Below are 21457 nucleotides of genomic sequence, written 5' to 3'. Positions count from 1 at the left end.
AGCACGAGGCTCAGAAAAAGGCCTTGAACAAAACAAACACCCGAGCAATAACTCAAAACATGCTCGCTATCAGCAGCCATTCTCAGCCCAGAAGTCAAAACACAGCACTGCACCAGCTGCCAAGGAGAAAAAATGACTGCTACTGCTCAAACCAGGACACAACCACAACAAAAATCCAAACCAAATAGATTTGTATATTCCTCTTCTACCTAATTAGAAAACTGGAATGGAAAGGAGTAAAGAAAAAGTGTCCCAGGCAACACTAATGCAAATGCCTTTGTGTCATTCATTCTCAGTATGAGAAGAGCTATTTCTCCATGGCTCTATTCAGCAGCTTCAGACAATACCAATTCTGACTGGAGTAAGGGCAACAGAACAGCAGAAAAACAGTTAAAAGAGTTAAATGGCTCACCTGTTCTATTTTGAAAAGCTTATTCTGCTTCACACATAGTAATAGGACCCTCCTACAGGTGGTCCAGTAGCATTAATTGATACTAGCATATAAAAATGTGGTTTAAAGGAGGAATAAGTGATAATACTGCAATTCCCAACTTCTGGGGTGTGTCTCATCGCTCTGAACATGCCTTAAGCCCAGAGGAGTCAATTTCCCAGCACCCACCCCACTACCATGAAAGGCACAGCTGATGTTTCCATGTCTGATTGTTCTTAGAAGCCAAAGCACTGGAGAACATACCCCTGTGACACCTGCACAAAGTAGGATGAGGTTTGTTTGATCAGTACTAGAGCATGAGCTTAGTCTCCTGAAGTCTTGTGCTTGCTGAGAACTGTCTGAGGGGGCAGAATTTGTACCCGTGAGGTATAAGGCATTGTACTCAAGGTACAAAGCATCTTTCCCAAGCAAAGACCTGACTGCAGAAGCATTTTAAAATGGGCTATGCAGGATAAGGCCCATTTATAACTGGTGTATATTACAAACTATCATGACATGATATTATACTATATACTATAAATACATCTCAGGCAAGAGTTGTTAAAATATGCCAGTAAGGAAGGGAAGGTAGGGAAAAAAAAAGTATTTTTAGCCAGCACGATTATACTAGTAGAAGGCCTGTGAAAAGTGTGAACTTGTTAAAGGAAATTTAAGAATTAAGCTGATTTAATGAACCATTAGTGGGTGCTGGTAATAGTGCCATTTCTCCTTGGTTTTCTGGGTAGTGGTGGAAATGGGACAAGATTTGATGGCTCCTTTTTTGCTCCATGGGGACTTGGAACAAATTCTTTTTTTCTGATATTATTTTCCTTCTGTACAAGTTTCCTCTCACAGAACCACTGAATGGTTTGGGTTGGAAGGGACGTCAAAGATCATGCAGTTCCAACCCCCCTGCCATGGGCATGTGACTGTTCATTTGTACAGTGTTCTCAAGCTGTAAAATCTGAAATGGTGTAAGAATTCCATGGCAGCTGTTCTTGCTGGAAGAATATACTTGCTGATGAAGAAAGAGCAAGTTTCTGCTTGCATTTCTGAAACCTCCCTTTGCAATGGCTACCAGCATGCCGTTTTACCCCACTGACTCTCCAAACTGAAACCCAGCCGTGTGGATGCGTTTTGGGTCACCCCTCCGATTCTAGCCAGCTGCAATATGCAGGAGACTGAAGAGGTCCTTGCACACTCAAGGTCGCACGCTAAAGCCCACACACCTCAAACGCCATGTGGTCACAGCTCTGGGTGTCGGTGGGGACTACAGACAGAAAGCACCGCACGACCGGTCTTAGCACAGAGGCTGACAACAACGATCGCGGGGGCAGGCTGCGGAGACAGCAGAGAGCACAGCCGGGAAGGAGGACGGGTCCGCGAGCAGCCGGTGTGGGGTCCGCGAGGAGGCGCTGACACCCCCTACCCCAACGCCCAGCACCCTCCACCGCCTACCGGGACTCGGCGCGCGTGCGCTCCTGAGGGGCGGTGCGCGAGGAGGCCTCCAGCCTTCCCGGCGTGCCCCGCGCCTACCACAGAGCAGAGGGCCGGCCCTGCCGCTCTCTTGCTCTCTCTTTTCCAGCGCACCGCACCGTGTGTGGGAGGCGGCGCGGCCGCGGCGACATGGCGGCCGTGGGGCAGGCGGGTAGTGCCGCCGCCGCGGCGGAGCAGCACCTCAACGGCGAGCTGCCGCCGGAGCCTGAGGACAAGGACGGAGCGGAGGGCGGCGCGGCGGGGCTCGGCGCGGAGGATGGTGCCAAGAAGAAGCGCAAGAAGAAGAAGAAGGGCAAAGCGGACCCCGCGGGTAGAGGCCGGGCCCCGCCGGGACCCTCCGCTGACAGGGCTGTTGGGCTGCCTGAGGGGCTTGCAAGCCGGCAGAACGGGCCTTGTACGCGGCAGCGGGTGGCTGTAGGTGGCCAAAAGGTCCTGCCGTGCAGGGCACGGGCGGCATGATGGGCGCCGCCGTCTCGGCCCGCGGCGGCTGTGTGGGCTGAGGGGGATCTCTGGGCAAGGAGGGGGCTGGAGGGGTCGGGAGGATGCTGCAACTGTTGCTGCTGCCCAGGGGAGCTGGGGTGAGGGAAGTCCTCCTGCTCCTGTGCACGCAGGAGACGCTGCCCCTCCTCACCTCCTATGCCCTGAGGGGGAGAAGGGCGTAAGGCGGCTGCTGTAAAAGTCATCGCGCATGGTGGAGTCTCGGTACTCCTCCCTGCTTCTCTTGAGAGGCCTGGAGCAAGTCTGGGCAACTAGTGTAGAGGAACTACGGTTTGGGTTTGCTCTAGCAGGCTAGCAGTTTGTGATGATCATGCTGTGCCTTTATAATTATCTACTGCACGCCCATATTATCTCACAAGAGCACGCGGCTGCGATGGCAGAAGGAGTTTGTTATCCAGGCAGAAAAAAAGTAATCAGAAGCGTCTGGGTAATGTCTGAGTAATGCACAAGTTTCAGTAACAGTACCTGTCACTGTAGTGCACTACAATCTTAGACATTGGATCTACTTTAAAAATTTTAAAAATCGTCATATGTTTAGGTCTCTCTAGGGTGACTGCAGCATAATAGTTTATAAGTTTGGGGGGCTGTTGTTTACTAATATGGAGCTATCCTTTTGCTGTAAGTCATACTTTAATTTTACAGGACAAGAAACAGATAAAGAAGTGGAAGGTTCTCTTGATGACTTAGCAAAACAATTGGATAAGCAAGCACTGGAGGAGAAAGATAAAGATGATGATGATGAAGGCAAGTGTAACATCTTTTCCCTTCACATTTCCAGTTTCAGTTTCTTCCTAGACTTCTACTTAAACCTTTCACAGATGCCTTTTTTGTTTTCTTCCCTCATGGGAGAGGCAAGATGAAACTATCTATACTTCTCACTGTTTCGGCAGCAGTTTTGCTGTCACACATGCATATGTGTGAAAAATAGTAGATATAAAAGCTTTGCTAAATCTTGTTTTCAAGGATCTTTCTGCTGAAGGGAAATGTTTAGTTTAAGGTAAAGTAAGCTATAAATCATCCTCACTCTGGTTACCATGTTCAGCATCAATTTAAGTTCCAAATTACATCTCTTATTCTTGGCTTTGAACAAAATATACAGAGAAAACTTTAAAGGAACATTTCAATTAATAGAAGGCCTTAGAATCTTAACCTGTGACTTGAAATCTGTTCATCAGTAGTCCTAATTTTTCATTAAAACTGAACTGAAGAGAGATTAATACATAAGCAAGGCATACACCTTGTGTGTTGGTTTCACTGTGCAGCTGGTGTTCTAAGCAGGTGCTTTGGAAGTGCCCAGTGTTGCAGTCCAGGCTGGATGCATCTTTTGTGTAGGAATATGAGATTAAGAGTCTGTATTTAGTTCTTTGATAGATAGTCCTCAATAGGAATGAACACTTAATACCTTTATTGTTAGTAATTTAGTTTCCTTCTTGTAAATTAGCATTTAAAGTTGGATGAGCACATTAAATGTTTCTTATTGTTCTGCTGAGAAGTCTTCTTAGTTGACTGTTGCTGGAACTAGTAATTCCAGAATTTAATAAATGAGATGTAGAATTAGAAAACAAAACAAAACCAAGAAAACCCCCAACCAACCAAATTGTGGTGGGATCGATTTATATACGGCTACAAGTTTTATGCAGTTACTTTCACTAGAAGTATATTCTGGTGCTTTATTTGTGTTGTGGTGTATTTAAGGTTATGGAGTTCAAATGTAATTATGTGGGCTTTGCCATCACTGGAGCTGGAGCAAGAGGCGTTGAGGAGGATAGTGAAAACTATATCATTAAAAAAATTCTGTGAAAGTTATTATAATAGTTATAGGTACATCTCGGAGAAATTACATTGTTAGTCACAGATCAAGTTGTGTGCTCTTTTAACCTTCTTACTGTATTAGCAATTACTATTACAGTATTAGAAAGTATAGGAAAAAAAAAATGGTCCTATCACTGAAATAATAATCTTCCTTTTTTTCCACACATTGGACTTGGATATGTTCTTAGAAAAACAGTGATATTTTTGCAGATAAGTAAAAATTGATGTAAGGTTTTTTGTTGTTTTTTTAATGCAACTGTCTGTTCTTGCCTGTATTGGTTCTTACCACTTGCCATCTTAATTGTGTAGTTTCAGAGGTGTTGCTTTGATATATGGTTCTGCATTAGATTAAAACAATAAAATGCCTCCACCTCCATACATACCCCCTTTTTTTTTAACTTGATAAGCCTATAACTGAGTGGTTTCAGAGATGAGACTGTATATACCTTCTCAAATTAGAGAGATTAGAAAGGACTCCTCAGATTTCCATTGCAGTGTTAAAGCATGCTGATAGGTAGCTTAATATCAGGTTAAAATGTTAAGTTATTAAACAGCTGTATCAAAATGGCTAAGGTTGAGCTTCAGTTTTGCAAAGATCTGAAATTGCTGTTCCGGTTCATATTTTTTTCATTAACAGCTAAATAACCTGAAGACAAACAGGGTAATGCTAAAATGCAGTAGTTATGTTTCTGGCAGCAGTTGGTCTGCAGCAGTCTTCAAGGACATGAAAGTGTAGGCCCAGCTAGTTTGGCTTGCAGTTGGCAGATTCATGTGCAGTGGTGTATGAAAAATCCATGATAAGCAGATAGTAACAGCAACAACGTTTAAGAAATGCTATACCTCTTCTTTTATTTTTTGTGTTTAGGCCTAGTGTTAAGAAGAAAAAAAAAAGGCAAAATATGACCTGGTGAATGAACTGGAGTCACTTGTAACTCATTTCTTGATGAATGGTTTGAGTACAGTTTAAGGTCAAGAGAAATGTGGCAAAGTTACCACATTTTAAAGAATTTTATCTGCATTGCCAAGGATTTTTGGTTGCCTGTGGAATATGGATTGATGGAGAGTCTGGTAGGCTGGACTATGTTGTTACAAAGTACTTGTGATTTTATTTATTTTTTTTTTTTTTTTTACTTTTTTTACAGTGATTTAAATAAAGATACTTAATGTCAAAATGAGCTGTGCTGGGGCAGCGGTGAGACATTACTGAAATTTGCCTCAGCTGCAGGATTACAGCATTCACCATGGCATAAAAATACTGATGACACTGACCATCATGAGAGGCTTGAAATCTAGTGACTGGAACAACTGGTCAGGGTTATGGTTAGGTTTTGGTTTTATATAAATGAGGATATACAAGTGTCTGTATAAATTCATTCAAAATGGTAATGCTTTGACTGGATTCGAAAAGTTCTTTCAGTATTACTTTTCACTTCAGATAAAAATTAATGTTGTATATGTAGGTGACTGGTATTTTATCCATTTTGAAATTAGCTTGTGTTTAGGTCCAGAAGGTTTAGTTAAATGGTATCACATTAGATAAATACTTCATTGTTTATAAAGCATTAGATGTAGCCAAATGTGAAATCCGCAGTGTTACTGTTAACTCTCAAATATGATGGTAACATGGTGTGGATGATTCTTGCTGTGTTCTGTGACCGCCTCTGCTGATGCCTCCCACCTGCAGTGTTTTTGCTCAGTGTTGGTTGTGACTTTCCCTGTTATCTCCAGCTAAAACTTATCCTGACCTAAGTGCTGTCATCTTTACTTGTTTGGGTTTTTTATCTTTCCAGATACATTATCTTTCCAGATAGCTAAAGCATCAGAAGATGAGTTTGAAGCAGTAGTTCCTAGCTTTTTGCTAGCTGTTGTCTTAACAGTTCTCACTCATACCCTCCTCCAACCTCAGACATCTTGTTGAACTGAGAAGAGAAGAATTTGAAGTAGGACTTTCTGAAAACTCTTCCCTGAGCTGCCTTTTTTTTTTCTGTTTGGTGATATGTTTAAGTTGTCAACTTTAGAAAGTATTTTCTTAGGTCTGTGTTTGGTATAGGGATTGAAAATGCTAATGGCTTGGTGGCAGCTGCTAACTGTTGTCTTTTATTCCATTAAATTCTACTGTGAAGGTGTTTCCAAATAGTCCAGATGGTTTTGTGTTTCATTCAGGATTCTTTGGTTCTTTAAAGTTATTTTATGTTTACATGAGCACTTTCTTTCCTGTAGATGGAGAGGGTGAAGGAGATGGAGCAACAGGGAAAAAGAAGAAAAAGAAGAAAAAGAAGAAAGGACGTAGGTATCACACACAAAAATAAAGACAGACTGCATGAATATTTGGTATAAGCATGTGTAAGTGCTGTTCTTGGCAGTTGAAACAAATTCTGGGGTGCAGTTTTGGTTTGTAAGCTATGTCTGGCTGAGTTCTCTCTCATATGCCTGAATGCCACCTTGAGCATTGGCCAAATAACAGTTAAACAAGGGCATCATGATACGATCATCATAGAAGCCCAAATTCTAGGACGGGGATCTTAAATAACTTGTGTGGTTTTAACTTTTATGGTTGAAAAAAGCTACTTAGTATTTTCAGTGTACCATATGTAAAACTTTCTTAAATTATACTCGACAGCTAAGGTGCAGACAGATCCACCTTCTATTCCAATATGTGATCTATTTCCCAGCAATGTATTCCCGAAGGGAGAAGAATGTGAATACCCATCAACACAAGATGGGTGAGTGTTTTAATCTTAAAAAATAAATGCTGTAATCTGAATGTGTTGAATTGTGAAACTGTTAATGTGCAACTAAACGGACAAAGTGAGTTATGTGCTTTTTTTCCTTTCTTTTTAAATAATTTTTAACTGGATTTTTTAAGAGCTTAATGAAGTCTTCAGGCCAGAAATGTCCCCCTTCTGTACCCTTTTAATTAAGGTATGGCCTGCATGAGCAGAATTGGTGTGAAGGGACCATGAGACCCAGGGGACCAACAGGATTTCAATACAGAGGTTGTAAGGAAAATATAGTCTGAATTAGAACTGAGAGGTTTAAAATTTAGGGTGATAAGACACTGTTATGCAGCAGTTTTAGGGGCATGTAGGTGTCAACTTCTTGTTATTTTTATCAGTATTTTGGTAGAGACATGTCAATTTCAGGCTGAGACAGTTAAATTTAAAAGCCTAAGTGGTATATTCTGCACACTTTCTTCCCTCTGTTTGTATGCATCTATAGTTACTATAACCTAAGTTGGTTTTTATAATTCATACTGATGTGTGAATAATGTGCAATTTTAGTAAACTAACAACAGCTTTTAGTGGTTTACTGGATCAGAGATCTGCATCCTTATGTTTTCATGGGGTACTGCTGTTTCCTTATGTCATGTTAGGAATTGGGATATATATACCAGCTTGACTGAGTTTCCTGATTTTTATTCAAACATGAAGTTTTGTGGAATGTCATGCTTGGCAGGGAGCAGACCAGGACATGGAATTAGCTTGAATTGCATGAAAATCTAAATGAAAAAAAACAAGTATTACTGAAAACTTCTCAGGAAATTCTGAATCTAAACTCTGAAAACATAGTATAAACCAAAAGGAGTAGTGGGACTAGATAAATATTTACATTTCTAAAAGCATTGTTTAGTTTTCAGTAATGTTTTTTTCCAGAATCAGATTACTTCAAAGCATTTATCGGTTGATAAAAGTCAATGCCTGTTTGTCATAGTGTAAGCAACATAGTTAACAGTCTAATATGTCCTATAAATCATATTCAGATATTCACAGATAGCACAGTTTCATCTTTATGAGATTAAAATTGGGGTTTGGGGCAGCATTTTTTTTTAATGACTTCAGTTTGATCACAAGGTGTGCTTGTATTTATTTATAAATGACTGCCTCATTTGTATGTGCAGTATTAGCATGCTAATGAAGGATTTTCACAGGGTAGTCCTCACAGGCTGATCAAGGCGTGATTCCTTTATTAAGGCTTAAGTGTTCATGTGTGTATATGCCGTGGTCACAGGGATGTGATTTAAGCAATCCAGGAAATAAGATTATACACATTTTAAGCATGTGCATAGTTTATTAACAAATAACACACTATTTTCACATCTATTGTGTATCCAGCTATTGAAGTTTAAATGTCTTGCTCTGGGTTTGCTACTACTCATTTGAAAAGAAAAAAAAAGAAAACAGACAAACAAACTGAAAGAGGAGGGGGGTTAGAAACAACCAACCAACCAATCCACCTTTTGTAGTAGGACTTAAGCGGGACATCTTTTCTGTGCAGAGAGTCTTCTGGCATGGAAGAATATACTTTAAGGAACCTGAAATAGTTTCTTTATATAATTTTCTTAAGCAAATATATGCCTGGTTTTCTTCCTAATTTAAATACTTAAATCTTATGATGCTACTTTAGCATTTCCTAGCATAAGTAGTTACTTAAATTAGTAGCTGATCTGAATGCCAGGATACTTCCTATTCTGAATAATAGTTTCATTTGATGTATCAGTGAAGTGTTTTTGTGCTGCTGCATATGTATGCTGAGGTCAGTAGGGTTTTGGTGGTTTTTTTTTTTAAAGAGTTGCACTTCTTTTCTTAATTCTTGATGTCACATGCTTTCTAACGTTGCCTGTTATCAATGTCAAATTGTGTATTTTGTGCAGGAAGTTGAATTAGAAGTGGGTATAATTACATTTTCAGGGAAAAGATAGCAGAGAATCAATTCTTCTGTAAAAACCAGACTAACAGGTTTGGTATTTCTGTATCTCAATAATTTGGTTTTGTTGGAAGGCTTGCACTTTTTGTTGAAGACACTTGAATTTGAGATGATGTGATGAGAAGGGTGGAGAAACTATAGGCAATATTTTATGATATGCCAATTTTGTTTAGTGGAATTAAGGAATTCTTGTCCCTGCCTGCTTGTTTCTGCCCATGTGCTGTTATCTGATTTATATCTGAAATAATCTGGGGAATTTTTTTCTAGAATTCTTGTGTTTAATCACTAAAATCTGGTTTACAGCACAATCCTAAAAAAGTTTGTTCTAGTGAAAACTGGGGGCTGTGAACTGTACTGAAAAGATGGGAATAAATGCCTTAGAGGAAGACATGAACTTCTTAAACTGGTATGTGGTAGACAGCATATTAGTTAAAATATATCCTTGGGAAGGCTTGTTAGCTCTTGCACCTGTGCAAGGACAGGATGTTTGGTGAGACGTTTATCTCATCTATTATCTTTCCTGTCCTGCGGTGCTTAGGCCCCAGCAGGAGTTCTTGTCACCTCCTTTCTGGAGTGCCAGGGTGGCAGTGGTGCTGCTTTGGCAGCAAAGCGCCTTGGGTCTGATGCAGTATTTTTAAGTGTAGAGGTTATTTTGTCCCCTAGTTGTCTTGCATGGAGAGACTATATGCTGAAATACAGAAGTACAGGGTGAGGACGGCTTCTTGCCAGTTTGCTGGAGTTCGCACTTACAACTGTGACTGATGGCAAAGCAGCTTCCCAGACTCTGTCAGCAGCTCTTGTTACCAGAGGGTGTTCCCTGCTGGAATCCAGAACAGTCTGAAAGGATCCTTGAGTCTCCTGCTGTTTTTCTGCAATACATCTTTTCCGTCTTCTTGTGCCATGACTGCTGTGCTGGCAGTAATCCAGTTTTCAAGTGCAGGAAAATGCTCAGGTATTGTAACCTGCTATTTTTAGTGGAATTTTCCAGTGTTAAGGAATATTCTAAGAGTAGCAAGTGTGATGCTTGCTATTGGAGCAAGAAAACTGCATAGGAAAGTAAGCGTGGGATTTCTCCTTTGCACTGGTGTTACTTTATCTGAAAAGAAGCAGGAAGTTCAAGGGAAACAAAAGGGTCTCGAGATATTTGTTTCCTCTGGTCATTCTGAGAAAAAATTTATAGAATAGACTGTTATCCTCCTTTGTCTTTTCAGCTCTGCTTTAGGGTTGCAAGCCTCTATTTAAATACTTCAAAATGCAGCAAAATTGTAGGGCATAGTCTGTTGGCTCACTCATACCTGGTTTTGGCTGTGAAGGAAACTCTTTGAGTTGAGCCAAATTACGTACCTATGAAACAGGTAAGTAGCTCACCTATGGATTTGGAAAAGTAATCCTTTAACTCTGCATTCTTGTGTGTTTGCTTAGAATCAGCTCACATAAAGGTGAAAATTTCTGAATGTGCAGACTGGCATAGTTGCATCTTTGGTCCATCTTGTCCATCATCCCTTTTCTTTTATGATCCGCCTGCCAGGATGTACAGCCATGTATTGTTCTTAGTAGTGTTTGTCCTGCAGAGCATGTGTGGTATTCTTAGAGATGCTGCTAAGTGTTGGGTTTTTTCCATTGTTACGGGACTTCAGCTTCACCATTTAAAGAGTATCTCTAAGAATAGTCTTTTAAGTTCTGACAGTTGCTGGAGTGCTTGCATTACTTTTTTGTTTGGTTTCTTGGAACCGTAGATGTATGGCTTCTTGCACAGTAATAAGAAAAAGAAAATACACTCAAAACTGGTGTTATATTCAGTATTGTATCTTCCAAGGAACCAAAATGAGTGAACCCGTCCTGGAACAGATGTTAATTCACCAGCCAGCAAACTTGGAAAGTAACTTCCTTGCATGTCATAGTTACTATCCACTGAGTTAGCTGTTACTACCTGAGTGCTCCAAGGACGAGTCAAAGTAATGCTAGAACTGCAAGCTCTTAAATTGTAAAGGAGCTTGTTGTGTCTCATGTCAGTGACAATTTCTGTGCCAAGCAGCTACTCCACGGTGCTGAGATTCTTCTCCATACAGGAGGAGCACTGTCTGTATGAGTAACATGTTTTTTGCATGAGCAGAGCATGTTGCAGTGATTTGCTGTGCTAAACTCAAGGTAGCATTGTAGGCACTGAAAAGTATTATGCACCCTTCAAGCACGCTGCTTCTCTGTGCTTTTGGGAGGGTTGGGAGGTAAGGCTTTTGAAAACATAAAGGGAATAATATAGTTCATGGTCTAATTGAGTTTAATTTCTATGTATACATGATTTATATTTCTGCAATGTTTTTCACAGGTCTCAGTCTGTGGTACATTTTTTTCCCTTCTTTTACAGGCTTCTCTTACTCTGAAAGTTTTATAAATAAGGATCTTTTCTGTTGCACAGGGGGATGTAGACCTGACTGGTTAATAAACACTGCAGGCTTTAGACAGAAGTTATAATGACTACTGTGATTATAGTAACTTTTCATGACACACTTTTATTTTGAAGGCGAACTGCTGCTTGGAGAATAACTAGTGAAGAAAAGAAAGCTCTAGACCAAGCCAGCGAGGAAATCTGGAATGATTTTCGGGAGGCTGCGGAGGCACACAGACAAGTGAGGAAATACGTTATGAGCTGGATAAAACCTGGAATGACAATGATAGAAATCTGGTGAGGATGCAGATTTTCTCAAAGACCTCTGCTGTAGATTTTTTCTTAATTTCCAGAGGGGGAGGGGTTTGGTGTCAATTTTGTGTGCTTTATTCATTGTGTCACAAGTGTTGGATATTTCTGTCTGAAACACCCAACCAGTATCACTGATAATTTCCCTAAAGTTTCCTCCCATAACATATTCTTAGCTTTACAGGGCCTGGGATGATACTGAATTTCAAACTCAGCTTTCAGTTATGCTCACTTATTTTGAGCATATGCTTGATCTGTAATGCTCAGTGCCTTGGTTACTCTTGCACACTCTGCAGTGCTTAGAGAAGTAGCAGTAGCACTAGTAAACATCCTGGCTCTTGCCAGAATTGTCAGGACAGTGCTCTGTGGATGAGTGCAGGTGTAGTCTGTCCCTGGGGGTGGGTAAAGAGGCATAAAAATGGTATGGCTGTGTGCTCCTTCTGGGACAGGAAGATTTTGTCTATATTTAGTCTTCACTAACTGATGTTTCTGGAGAAACACAATGTTTCTTTGTGTTATCCACAGTTGGTGAGAAATAGCTGAGCAAATGGGTGAAATAAACATGAGTTAAGGTAAAACTTAAAGAAATAATTAACCTGGGATGATTCTCTTTATTCTTCCAACTATTCTTCTACATCCTTTAGTTTGTCTAGAGTAAATGTCTACTGTCCAAGTACTGCACTGGTACCAGGACAGTTTAACTTCCAAAATCAGGTGCTTTCAGCCTGATATGACTGAGGCCTGTGCAGACTAGAGTTAGGATCATAAGAGAGCTGATTCCCAAGGTAACTGTGTGAGGATAATGGAAATAAGTAATATACCATCAGGGAAAGCAGAAGAAAGACAGCTGCCTTAATAATAACTAGTCTAGCTGAAACAAAACTGTCATACTGAATTATACAGTTTGACTGTTACACTTATAAGCAATAATTTTCTCAAAACATGACTTTTCTTCCTAAAGTACCTCAGGCTATGGAGACTTGCCTATTAAAATACACTCTTCTTTTCCCAGATTGCTCTGAGTGAACAGCTTTTTTAAATAAAACCAGAGTGTGGTGCACTGAGGTGAGCTGCAGTTTACAGCATTCACTGCCACTATGGGAGTGCCCACCAGTGGGCATGGATCTGTAGCTTGCCAGTAGCTAACAGCTTGAGAGTAGACAAAAATCACGAACAAAACCTAATCCCATAAGGTTTTATTTTATTATGTTATCACTTAAATTAAAAACAAACAGAAATTAAAACAAAAAAACCTGTCCTCCTTTAATTGTTTGTTGTTGTTTTTTTTTTTAATAGAGGCATATACTGTTGCCTTTCCCTCTCCCTTAAATCCAGTAATTGTAAAGAATCCATTTACTTTCCCTAAACTTCAGTTGTGTAACCACTGCTGCTCAGGAAGAGTGGGTTAAATGTAGTTTGTAGAGAATGGGTATTTTAAATTTAGAGTAAAAACACTGGTGAAGTACTCAGTTTTTCTCAAGAAGGGGTAGACGAAACAACACAAAGAGGTGAAGATTGTTGTGTTGTATTTATCTCTTAAAGTCTAGGTCTCCTCTTAGTTATCATACAAGTAGTTTAAGATTTCACATTAAAACATTCACTTGCATATTTTTCTGAGGTTTTGTTCTTGCACTGATTTATTTGACATCATCATAAGAAATACTAATGACAACCATTATGTTCTTTTTTTTTTTTTTCCTTCTCTCTCTCTGCTGCCTTTTAGTGAAAAACTAGAAGACTGCTCGCGTAAGCTGATAAAGGAAAATGGTTTAAATGCAGGTCTTGCATTTCCTACTGGGTGCTCTCTGAATAATTGCGCTGCCCACTACACTCCCAATGCTGGTGACCCAACAGTCCTGAAGTATGATGATATTTGCAAAATAGATTTTGGAACACATATTAGTGGTTAGTTTTCATTTATGAATTAAAACTAAGAGAATACTCTTCAGAGCAAAGGCTGTGACACTAACTTCTGCTCGTTTCAGGTCGTATTATTGACTGTGCCTTTACAGTCACATTCAATCCAAAATATGACAGACTATTAGAAGCTGTAAAGGATGCTACAAATACTGGAATAAAGGTATGAGCATTATGCAAGTCATTTACCAAGTCTTTCACAGTAAACTGCATTTATTTTCAATTTATATTTGCACTTCATTTTCAGTGTGCTGGAATAGATGTACGCCTCTGTGATGTGGGGGAGGCCATACAAGAAGTTATGGAGTCTTACGAAGTTGAAATTGATGGCAAAACATACCAAGGCAAGTTCTTGTCTGTATATAAGGATAGTTGTTCTTAGAGTATGTGTATATGTACAAATTGGGAAGACCTCTATAGAAGCAGAGTATGTGTTTTGCATAAATACATGTTTCTAGCTGGCTTTAAATATTCCTCTGGTGAAATATTCTTGGCATATCCTTCTAAGTATTTTATATTTAACAATAAGATGATGGCTAAACAACTGTTTTAAAATGTACAAATAATCTGATACCTGCTGTTTGGTTTTATTAATAAACTTTTTGCTACTGTTGGAGTTGCTAGTCCTAAATAAGGTTTTGATACAGCATACAAAATTAGCTTGTGTCTTGGCTGGAATTTGTACAAGATGCATGGATAGTTTTGTGTTTAGCTCCTCTGCAGTATAATGAATCACTAGTGTACATTCAGTATGGGCTAACAAACCAAATTGCCTTAAAAGTTTAAGCGTTTGTTAGGAAATTGCCAGTAATATTGATGTTTTCTTCAAAAGTTAAACCAATTCGGAATTTGAATGGACACTCGATTGGACCATATAGGGTACATGCTGGAAAAACGGTGCCCATTGTGAAAGGAGGGGAAGCCACAAGAATGGAGGTAAATTGAGTTCTTAAATCTTTAAACTTCCACAGATGTCACTGAATATTTCCTGTGTACTCCTAATGTGTAGTATTCGTGATCTGAGTGGGTAATAGCAGCAGAGGAAAAACTTTGCTGTACTTTGTGGTGTTCTTTTAGAGGAGCGATCACTCTTACTCTGAGTAGCTTTTCCATTTAGCCCTGTAGTATTTTGGTATCTAAAGCTTTCTATAATTGAAGCATTGGAAGTCTGCTATTTAAAAAACAAACCACCAAACAACAAGTAAACTGTTGAAATTAAAATGACCTTAGTGATGCTTAAATTCTTGCATATTTATTTCTCAATTTCTTAAATGCAGCATTGCAATGTTGCACTTTGGAACAGGGAAAAGGACAGGAACTCAGATTTTGGGGTAACCTTGAGGGACAGAGTTTTCCCAAAAGGTGTTTCAACTTGCCGGTCACTCACACTTTCCTTGTTTGATCACTCTGTAATTGAAATAACCCAACAGCCAAGCACCACCACCACCTGTCCCCCCAAACCAATCTTCTCTTGCTCAGGTAATTCTAGAGAAATATCTCTGTAGTGCAGTAGCTTTGGATGACTTTTTGCAATTAATGGTTAGATGTAATATCTATCTTGAAAAGCTTTCAGTGCAATTTTTCTTTGCAGATGCAAGATAATTAAGCATATTTGTAGTTAATGTGAGAGGCTAAGTGAAAGATGTTGTTTGGATAGCATTTTGGAGCAGGGGAAGAGAAGTCGCTGTACATGGTATGACAAACTGCCAATTGGAGAGATAGTGTTAAAATATAGAACATGAGATTTAACCACCATTTTGCTGTAAGCTTATGTTCTAACAAGAAGGCCAATTTAAAAGATTGGTAATGAAATAAGCTTTTAATTTTGTTCTAAGCCTGATCACTGATCAGCAGTGATCACTAGTAAGCCTATCTGAGTAATTTAGACTTGTAAGAGCTGAATAGGTACAGGTGTGGTCTGGAAGGGACTGTTTCTTGAGGTAGGCTCACTCTCATCACCCAAAACTCGTATCATAATTGTTGGTCACCTTAATGATGTGAGCAAAAAGACGAAGTTTTCATGATCCTCTTACCCATAGGAGTGTGCAGTGGGATTAAGGAGTATTGGAAAAGGAAGGTAGAAAAAGCTTGTGTGCCTGTCGTTGTTTCAGCTTAGTGAATGGTTAGGTCTTGTGTATTACTAGTACAAAATTTGTGTTCTCTAAGTAAATCATATTTAAAGCTTTCAGAGCTTTGATTTTGTGTTAATTGAATATCCAGACACTGGGGAGAAGAACTTTTTTAATTCCTTCAGCTTCTGTAGGTTACCTGGGACACAACTCTGCATCATTAAAGACATTGAGGTTTGCCAGTGAAGAACATGGAGCATAACCAAGCTCTTACTGTGCTGTGCTAATTATAGTATCAAACTGCAATCCAGTGAGTGTTTTGTGACTGAGAGAAACACAGTCTTTGATGATTCTTTTTCTGAAAAAGTGTGTGTAAAGTGCAATTTATTTTTTTTTGTGGCTTTGCATTTTGTCTTTTTTAAATTCAGTCGGTTGAATATGCAGGGGAATCTTTAGGAGTTTTTTCTTGAATTTGAAGCCAGCATTACTGCTTTTCACATGGCTTGTTCTTTTTGGGTTGTGACTTTCAAAGTAGCTTAATAAACTGAAAAATCCAGCTCCCACTGCCTCTTAATGTTTGATGCTCTAAGTCCTTCTCACAGTCTTGCTATCAAGGATATGTGAATGCACTTGGCAGAAATGAGTTTATATAATGGCTTTTGGCGTGATCTTGGCTAGAATTTTGATAATGCCCTTCTATAGATATACTCACCTTCATTTCTTGGAGAAATTAATCTTGTGGAGTGGAAGTGAGCAGGTTAAAGGTTTATGCTAGCAACTGTAACCCGAGAATTCTTGCAGAAATTGGGCAGAAAGTTCTTCAGTGCCATAAGTCTCTGTAATCAACATCTATTTGCTGTGACTAAACTATACATTTCCTAGAACTTCTACCGGAATAGCGAAGGAAAATTACTTCCAGTTAGCAGATATTTTGCAGCGGACTGTAGTTTCCTGGCTATGTTAGATGTATTGTGTTTTACAATGTTTTAACTGCAGTGCCTCTAAGAAACTGTGACTAGAAATGCGATTATATTTACGTCTTGAAATGGATAAAGCAGTACTAACATGAACAGCTGATGATTTGGAGATGTCTGCAACCTCACTGTGTAAATTGGTTTGGTGATTGAATCTGTTCATATTCAATGACTTGTATTCAGAAGCTGTTACACTGATATGGTTGTATCAGAATGGCCCAATGTTACCTATTTTTGTATTGCAACGTATTATGACCTGTTGGGTTTTCTTTTCTCTCCTAGGAAGGTGAAGTATATGCTATAGAAACCTTTGGTAGCACAGGAAAAGGCGTTGTTCATGACGATATGGAGTGTTCTCATTATATGAAGAACTTTGATGTTGGACATGTGCCAATAAGGTTGGATTCTTTTGCTATGTTTCACTAGAGTGACCACTCTCTTAGGGATCAAATTTGATACAGTGCAGGTTCTTCACTAATTAATAAGGCTGTCAGAGGACTCAAAGGGTGATGTTAGCAATGTTTTTGTTACGAAATACAGAATCATAGAATGGTTTGGGTTGGAAAGGACCTTAAGATCATCTAGTTCCAGCCCCCCTGCCATGGGCATGGATGCTTCACACTAGACCATGTTATCCAGGGCTCTCTTCAGCCTGGCCTTGAACACTGCCAGGGATGGAGGATTTACCACTTCTTTGGGCAGCCTCTTCCAGTGCCTCACCACCCTCACAGTAAAGAACTTCTTCCTTACATCTAACCTGAACTTCCCCTGTTTTAATTTGGACCCATTCCCCCTTGTCCTCTCACTATAGTCCCTGATGAAAAGCCCCTCTCTGACATCCTTATAGGCCCCTTTGTGCTCTAAATGGAATAATTCCATATTGTTACAGATTTACAAAGAATCTGGAAATTGAGAAAATATATTATGCCTTCAGAAATGTAGATTGTTTTTTAACAATCTTCCCATCATTGGTAAATTTTATGAATAATAATATATAGGTAATGTTTGTATATTAGTCTGTATATTAAATATATAGATTTACAATCTTTTGTCTTAGTGCTATTCCCAGAATATATCAGGCTATTCATGTCACCTGTTTTGTTTGTAAGGAATTTTTTTTTGGTGGGTTTTAAATTCTTGGTTTAGTGCATTGCTGCTTATGTTTGGAAATAAGTTTACTTCTTAGCAGGTGTCTAAATCACTAATCCTTATGATTATATATTGCAAGAAGCATAAATAAAAAGCTTAGTGAGTATTTGACTTCAGCAGTAAACCTTCAGTGTTTTCAATCACCAGGCTTATGAAATTAATAGTCCTTTTATTATTTAAGAGAATAATTCCTGTCACTACAGTTAGTTTTGCTTGTGTAGTTAGATGCAGATATGTTCACATATACCTTCCCCTGTTTGTAATGGATGGCCAAGGTGTTCAGCAGCATTCAGGTTTGTTTTGAAGGGTGTCTTTGCAGGAGGAAAATGCACTTTCTTTTGTGAACAGAACACCTGATAGGTGTATACAGATATCCCATGACTGGGCACTCTTAAAATACCTTGAAATCTAACCCTTTCTTAATTGGTGTGTTCTGTTTCTGCAGAAAATGCTTACTGGTGATAGCTCTTCCTTCTCAAACATGTTCTTCTCTTTTTTCTTCAGGCTTCCAAGAGCAAAACACTTGCTAAATGTTATCAATGAAAACTTTGGTACTCTTGCCTTCTGCCGCAGATGGCTTGACCGTCTGGGGGAGAGTAAATACCTAATGGCATTGAAGAACCTGTGCGACTTGGGAATAGTGGATCCATATCCTCCCTTATGCGACATCAAAGGCTCGTACACAGCACAGTTTGAGCATACTATACTGCTGCGCCCAACGTGCAAGGAGGTTGTCAGCAGAGGAGATGACTACTAACCTCAAAGCCACCTCAGCACCTTTATACTCTAGGCTTTGTTGGAACATACTATACCAGAATTAATTTGCAACATATTGTCTGTTTTCACAGTGGACTTGATGTAATACTTTCCATATTTGGAAAGGAAGGAATTTAATCAAAGGCAAATCTTCTAATGTAACTAACCGAGGAAAAAGCTTTCAGCCCTTTAGAAATATTTCAAAAGTTACTTATTTTTTCTGTTCAGGGAAACATGTGCTATAAGGTTCAGTTTTTAGTTTGGAATGAGTTATACATTTTGTTTTGAACATTTATGAGAAAAGATGCTTTTAAAATATTTATATTACCATATTCCTACTTGAATGCTTTGAATGACTACACCTGATTTCTGCGCCCAAGTCCTCTATGATATTGCCTTTTAAACTTCCTGGAATACATTTTGTAAAAAATAGACAAATTTTCAGATCTAAAAAAAATATATATACTTTTTAGAAGTCTGGTTGCGATTCTGGTCAGGAGTCTGCTGGGAAACTGCTCTATTAAATATTTTACAAACTTGATTTGCCATTTTTGTCTTGATACAGGACCTGTCTTACCCAAAGTATGAAACTTAGCCTTTCAGTGCTTGTTTAAACAGTTTGTCAGTGCTGGGATACAGGGCAAGAAGTTGTCAACTCTTTGCTGAGCAGAATATGGCAACATCAGTAGAGATGTGTGGTACATCTGGTTTTGAGTGTGCCAGTCTTTGATTTAGATGTCAGCTGTGTTAGAACATGTCAAATGTATTTGGTGGTCTCTGTTGCTGTTACCAGCAACATGCAACTTTGGGCTGGTCAATATTTGTCTTTATCTCTGCATATTCTTTGCTGTTGATATGCCCTCTTGCATGAAGTGAAATTTTCCTTCATGTGATTCCCAGCTCCTTAAAGTTCACATTCAATTGGACAAGTTATGGGGACAAGAAAAACATTAATTTATTTTGGAGTGTTAAAAGTTGTTCCATACAGGCAAACTAATCTGGAGTATCTGACCTTTTCTTGGTGTAAAAGGTCACTCATTATCTGCCTTCCTGCTGCAGTGAACCTGACTGTTGAATCTCAATTTGTTAAAGATAAATCGAATCCCATGGCTCTTTTGGGCCTGTTTGCAGTATGTCTTCCTTTGCCGTATATTTTCCTCATGACTTACCTGTTAACATTTTATACAGTTATTAGTAACAAAAATGACAGCTTCTTCCCTAGGACAGCAACAGTGCCTTAAATGTAACTGCTTAGGAAACAGAGACACTTGACCTGCTCCTCTATAGTGACAGCTTGTGTTTATTTATAGAGGAGTTTGTATTAATTTAGAAATATCAATTCTTTCCCTCGCTGTCTTTGCATAAAAGCTGCCTTTTTGTCATTTAAAACCCAAGTATGTGAGCTACAGTTCAGAGGGGAGCGGTGTCATCTACTGCTTGCAGTTTTAAAATAAGAGACACTGGTCGTTTTGTTCTTCTGATTGTAAGTATTGTTTAAACTAAGTAGTGCTTGAACTTGTAGAAATGACTGAAATGGGATATTGGAATGTGTATTTCTGTTGCTGTTTGGGAGTCTTGGCATCCCAGCAATGTATTTTCAGTAATGTATGCAGCTGTGTGGGCATGTGTGTCTTGGCTTCCAAACAAACAGTAGCTGGTGTATACACTTCAACATGGCAGTGAAAACTGGCACTTGAGGCGGCTGTATGGTGTAGACAGTTGCTGGGCACATCGGCTGCTGCTGTTTTTATTGATGCTAACAGGACTGTACTGCTGGGACACTTCTGGACTTGATAGGAGCAGGTTCTGGCAGAACCGATAGCTTCCCACTCATTGCTTGCCTTTGTAACAAGCCTGCTTGTGACAAGTTCCAGTAGAGACAGGACAAATTTTCTTCAGTTCTTAGCCCCTCATCTGCTAATTCAAGACTTCTCCCCTAAAAAGATGGTTATCTAGCAACTCAGTAGTGCTTGATGCTGTTCCTGCAGCTTAAGGCTTTTTAATCTTGACTGATAGGTTACTTCAAGAGCAATCAGTATTACAGATGAGTAGTTTGTTTTCCTTTGTCATTTACCTGAACATGGTGGGAAGATCCAGGCTGGCAGAGCTGCTTTGGACTATGCACTATTCTTTTAACTTCTTACTGGCTGTTTGTTAATTCCCAGTGGAAGCTGATAATCAAAGATAAGTTGCAGAGGAAATGCCTCAAAAAAATACTTGCAGAACATGATGTTTATTTGTTGTCATTAGATTCAATTGGATTTGTTTGGATACAGCTTCCTGTGCTGCTTGCTGACTGTCCTGCACCTACACCTGTCAATATAGAAGGCAAGCCGTATGTCTGCCTTTGCATTGAAAAAATAAAATCCAGCTTGTCAGAGACTTTTGATCCAGATGTTAAAATCTGTCATCTTCAAATACCCAGAGGTTGGGGATATCTTGTTTTCTTGACTATGTGCAGCAGCAGAAGTGGCAAGTTTTTGTAGAGTATGTTTATTAGAGGTGCCAGAGAGCTCGGAACTGACTTTCAGGGTTTTTTCTTCATGCACACCTTGAGAGACGTGTTATCATTTGAGAACCGAGAATGGACAGCTTGACCTTGTGTGATCTGTCCTTTAAATGAAGGTATGGCCGAAGATTTTCCTAACCAGGAGACTAATTTTAGATTTGACACACTGCTTGTGTTATTTGGGTTGGTTTTTTTGTGCTTTTTGATCACCTGAGTAAGTCTTCATTTCATGGAGCTTTGTATTTATGTCTGTAAATAGCAAAGTTAGGTTGTCCTATATTACACTGGTCAGCAGCCGTTCGTGCACACTGTGCAGGCAGCAGGCACTGCCAGCTTGCAGCAGTCTTCATCAGTGTTTGAAAAGTTTCAAGCCTGCCATCCTCCACCTGTATGAAATGAGCAGGTTGGGGCAGAAAGCAAGCAAAGTGAATGTGACTTTGTATTAGT

At 39.4% G+C, this 21457-nt stretch overlaps 1 protein-coding gene across 1 annotated transcript; it reads left to right on the top strand.

Moving 5' to 3' along the window:
• Nucleotides 1-1936: 1936 nt before the first annotated feature.
• On the top strand, nucleotides 1937-20883 carry METAP2 (methionyl aminopeptidase 2). Its single transcript, XM_005143120.3, has 11 exons — nucleotides 1937-2237; nucleotides 3068-3169; nucleotides 6458-6523; nucleotides 6858-6960; nucleotides 11463-11624; nucleotides 13360-13541; nucleotides 13622-13716; nucleotides 13801-13897; nucleotides 14386-14489; nucleotides 16879-16994; nucleotides 18250-20883. Exons 1-11 carry the CDS (start codon nucleotides 2057-2059, stop codon nucleotides 18500-18502), a joined length of 1461 nt encoding a protein of 486 aa, XP_005143177.1. The 5' UTR covers nucleotides 1937-2056; the 3' UTR covers nucleotides 18503-20883.
• Nucleotides 20884-21457: the final 574 nt, after the last annotated feature.

Source organism: Melopsittacus undulatus, chromosome 5 (genome assembly GCF_012275295.1).
Source record: "Melopsittacus undulatus isolate bMelUnd1 chromosome 5, bMelUnd1.mat.Z, whole genome shotgun sequence".
Taxonomy (NCBI): Eukaryota; Metazoa; Chordata; class Aves; order Psittaciformes; family Psittaculidae; genus Melopsittacus; species Melopsittacus undulatus.
Note: the sequence above shows the minus strand (reverse complement) of the source record. Positions and strands in the feature narration are given on the sequence as shown.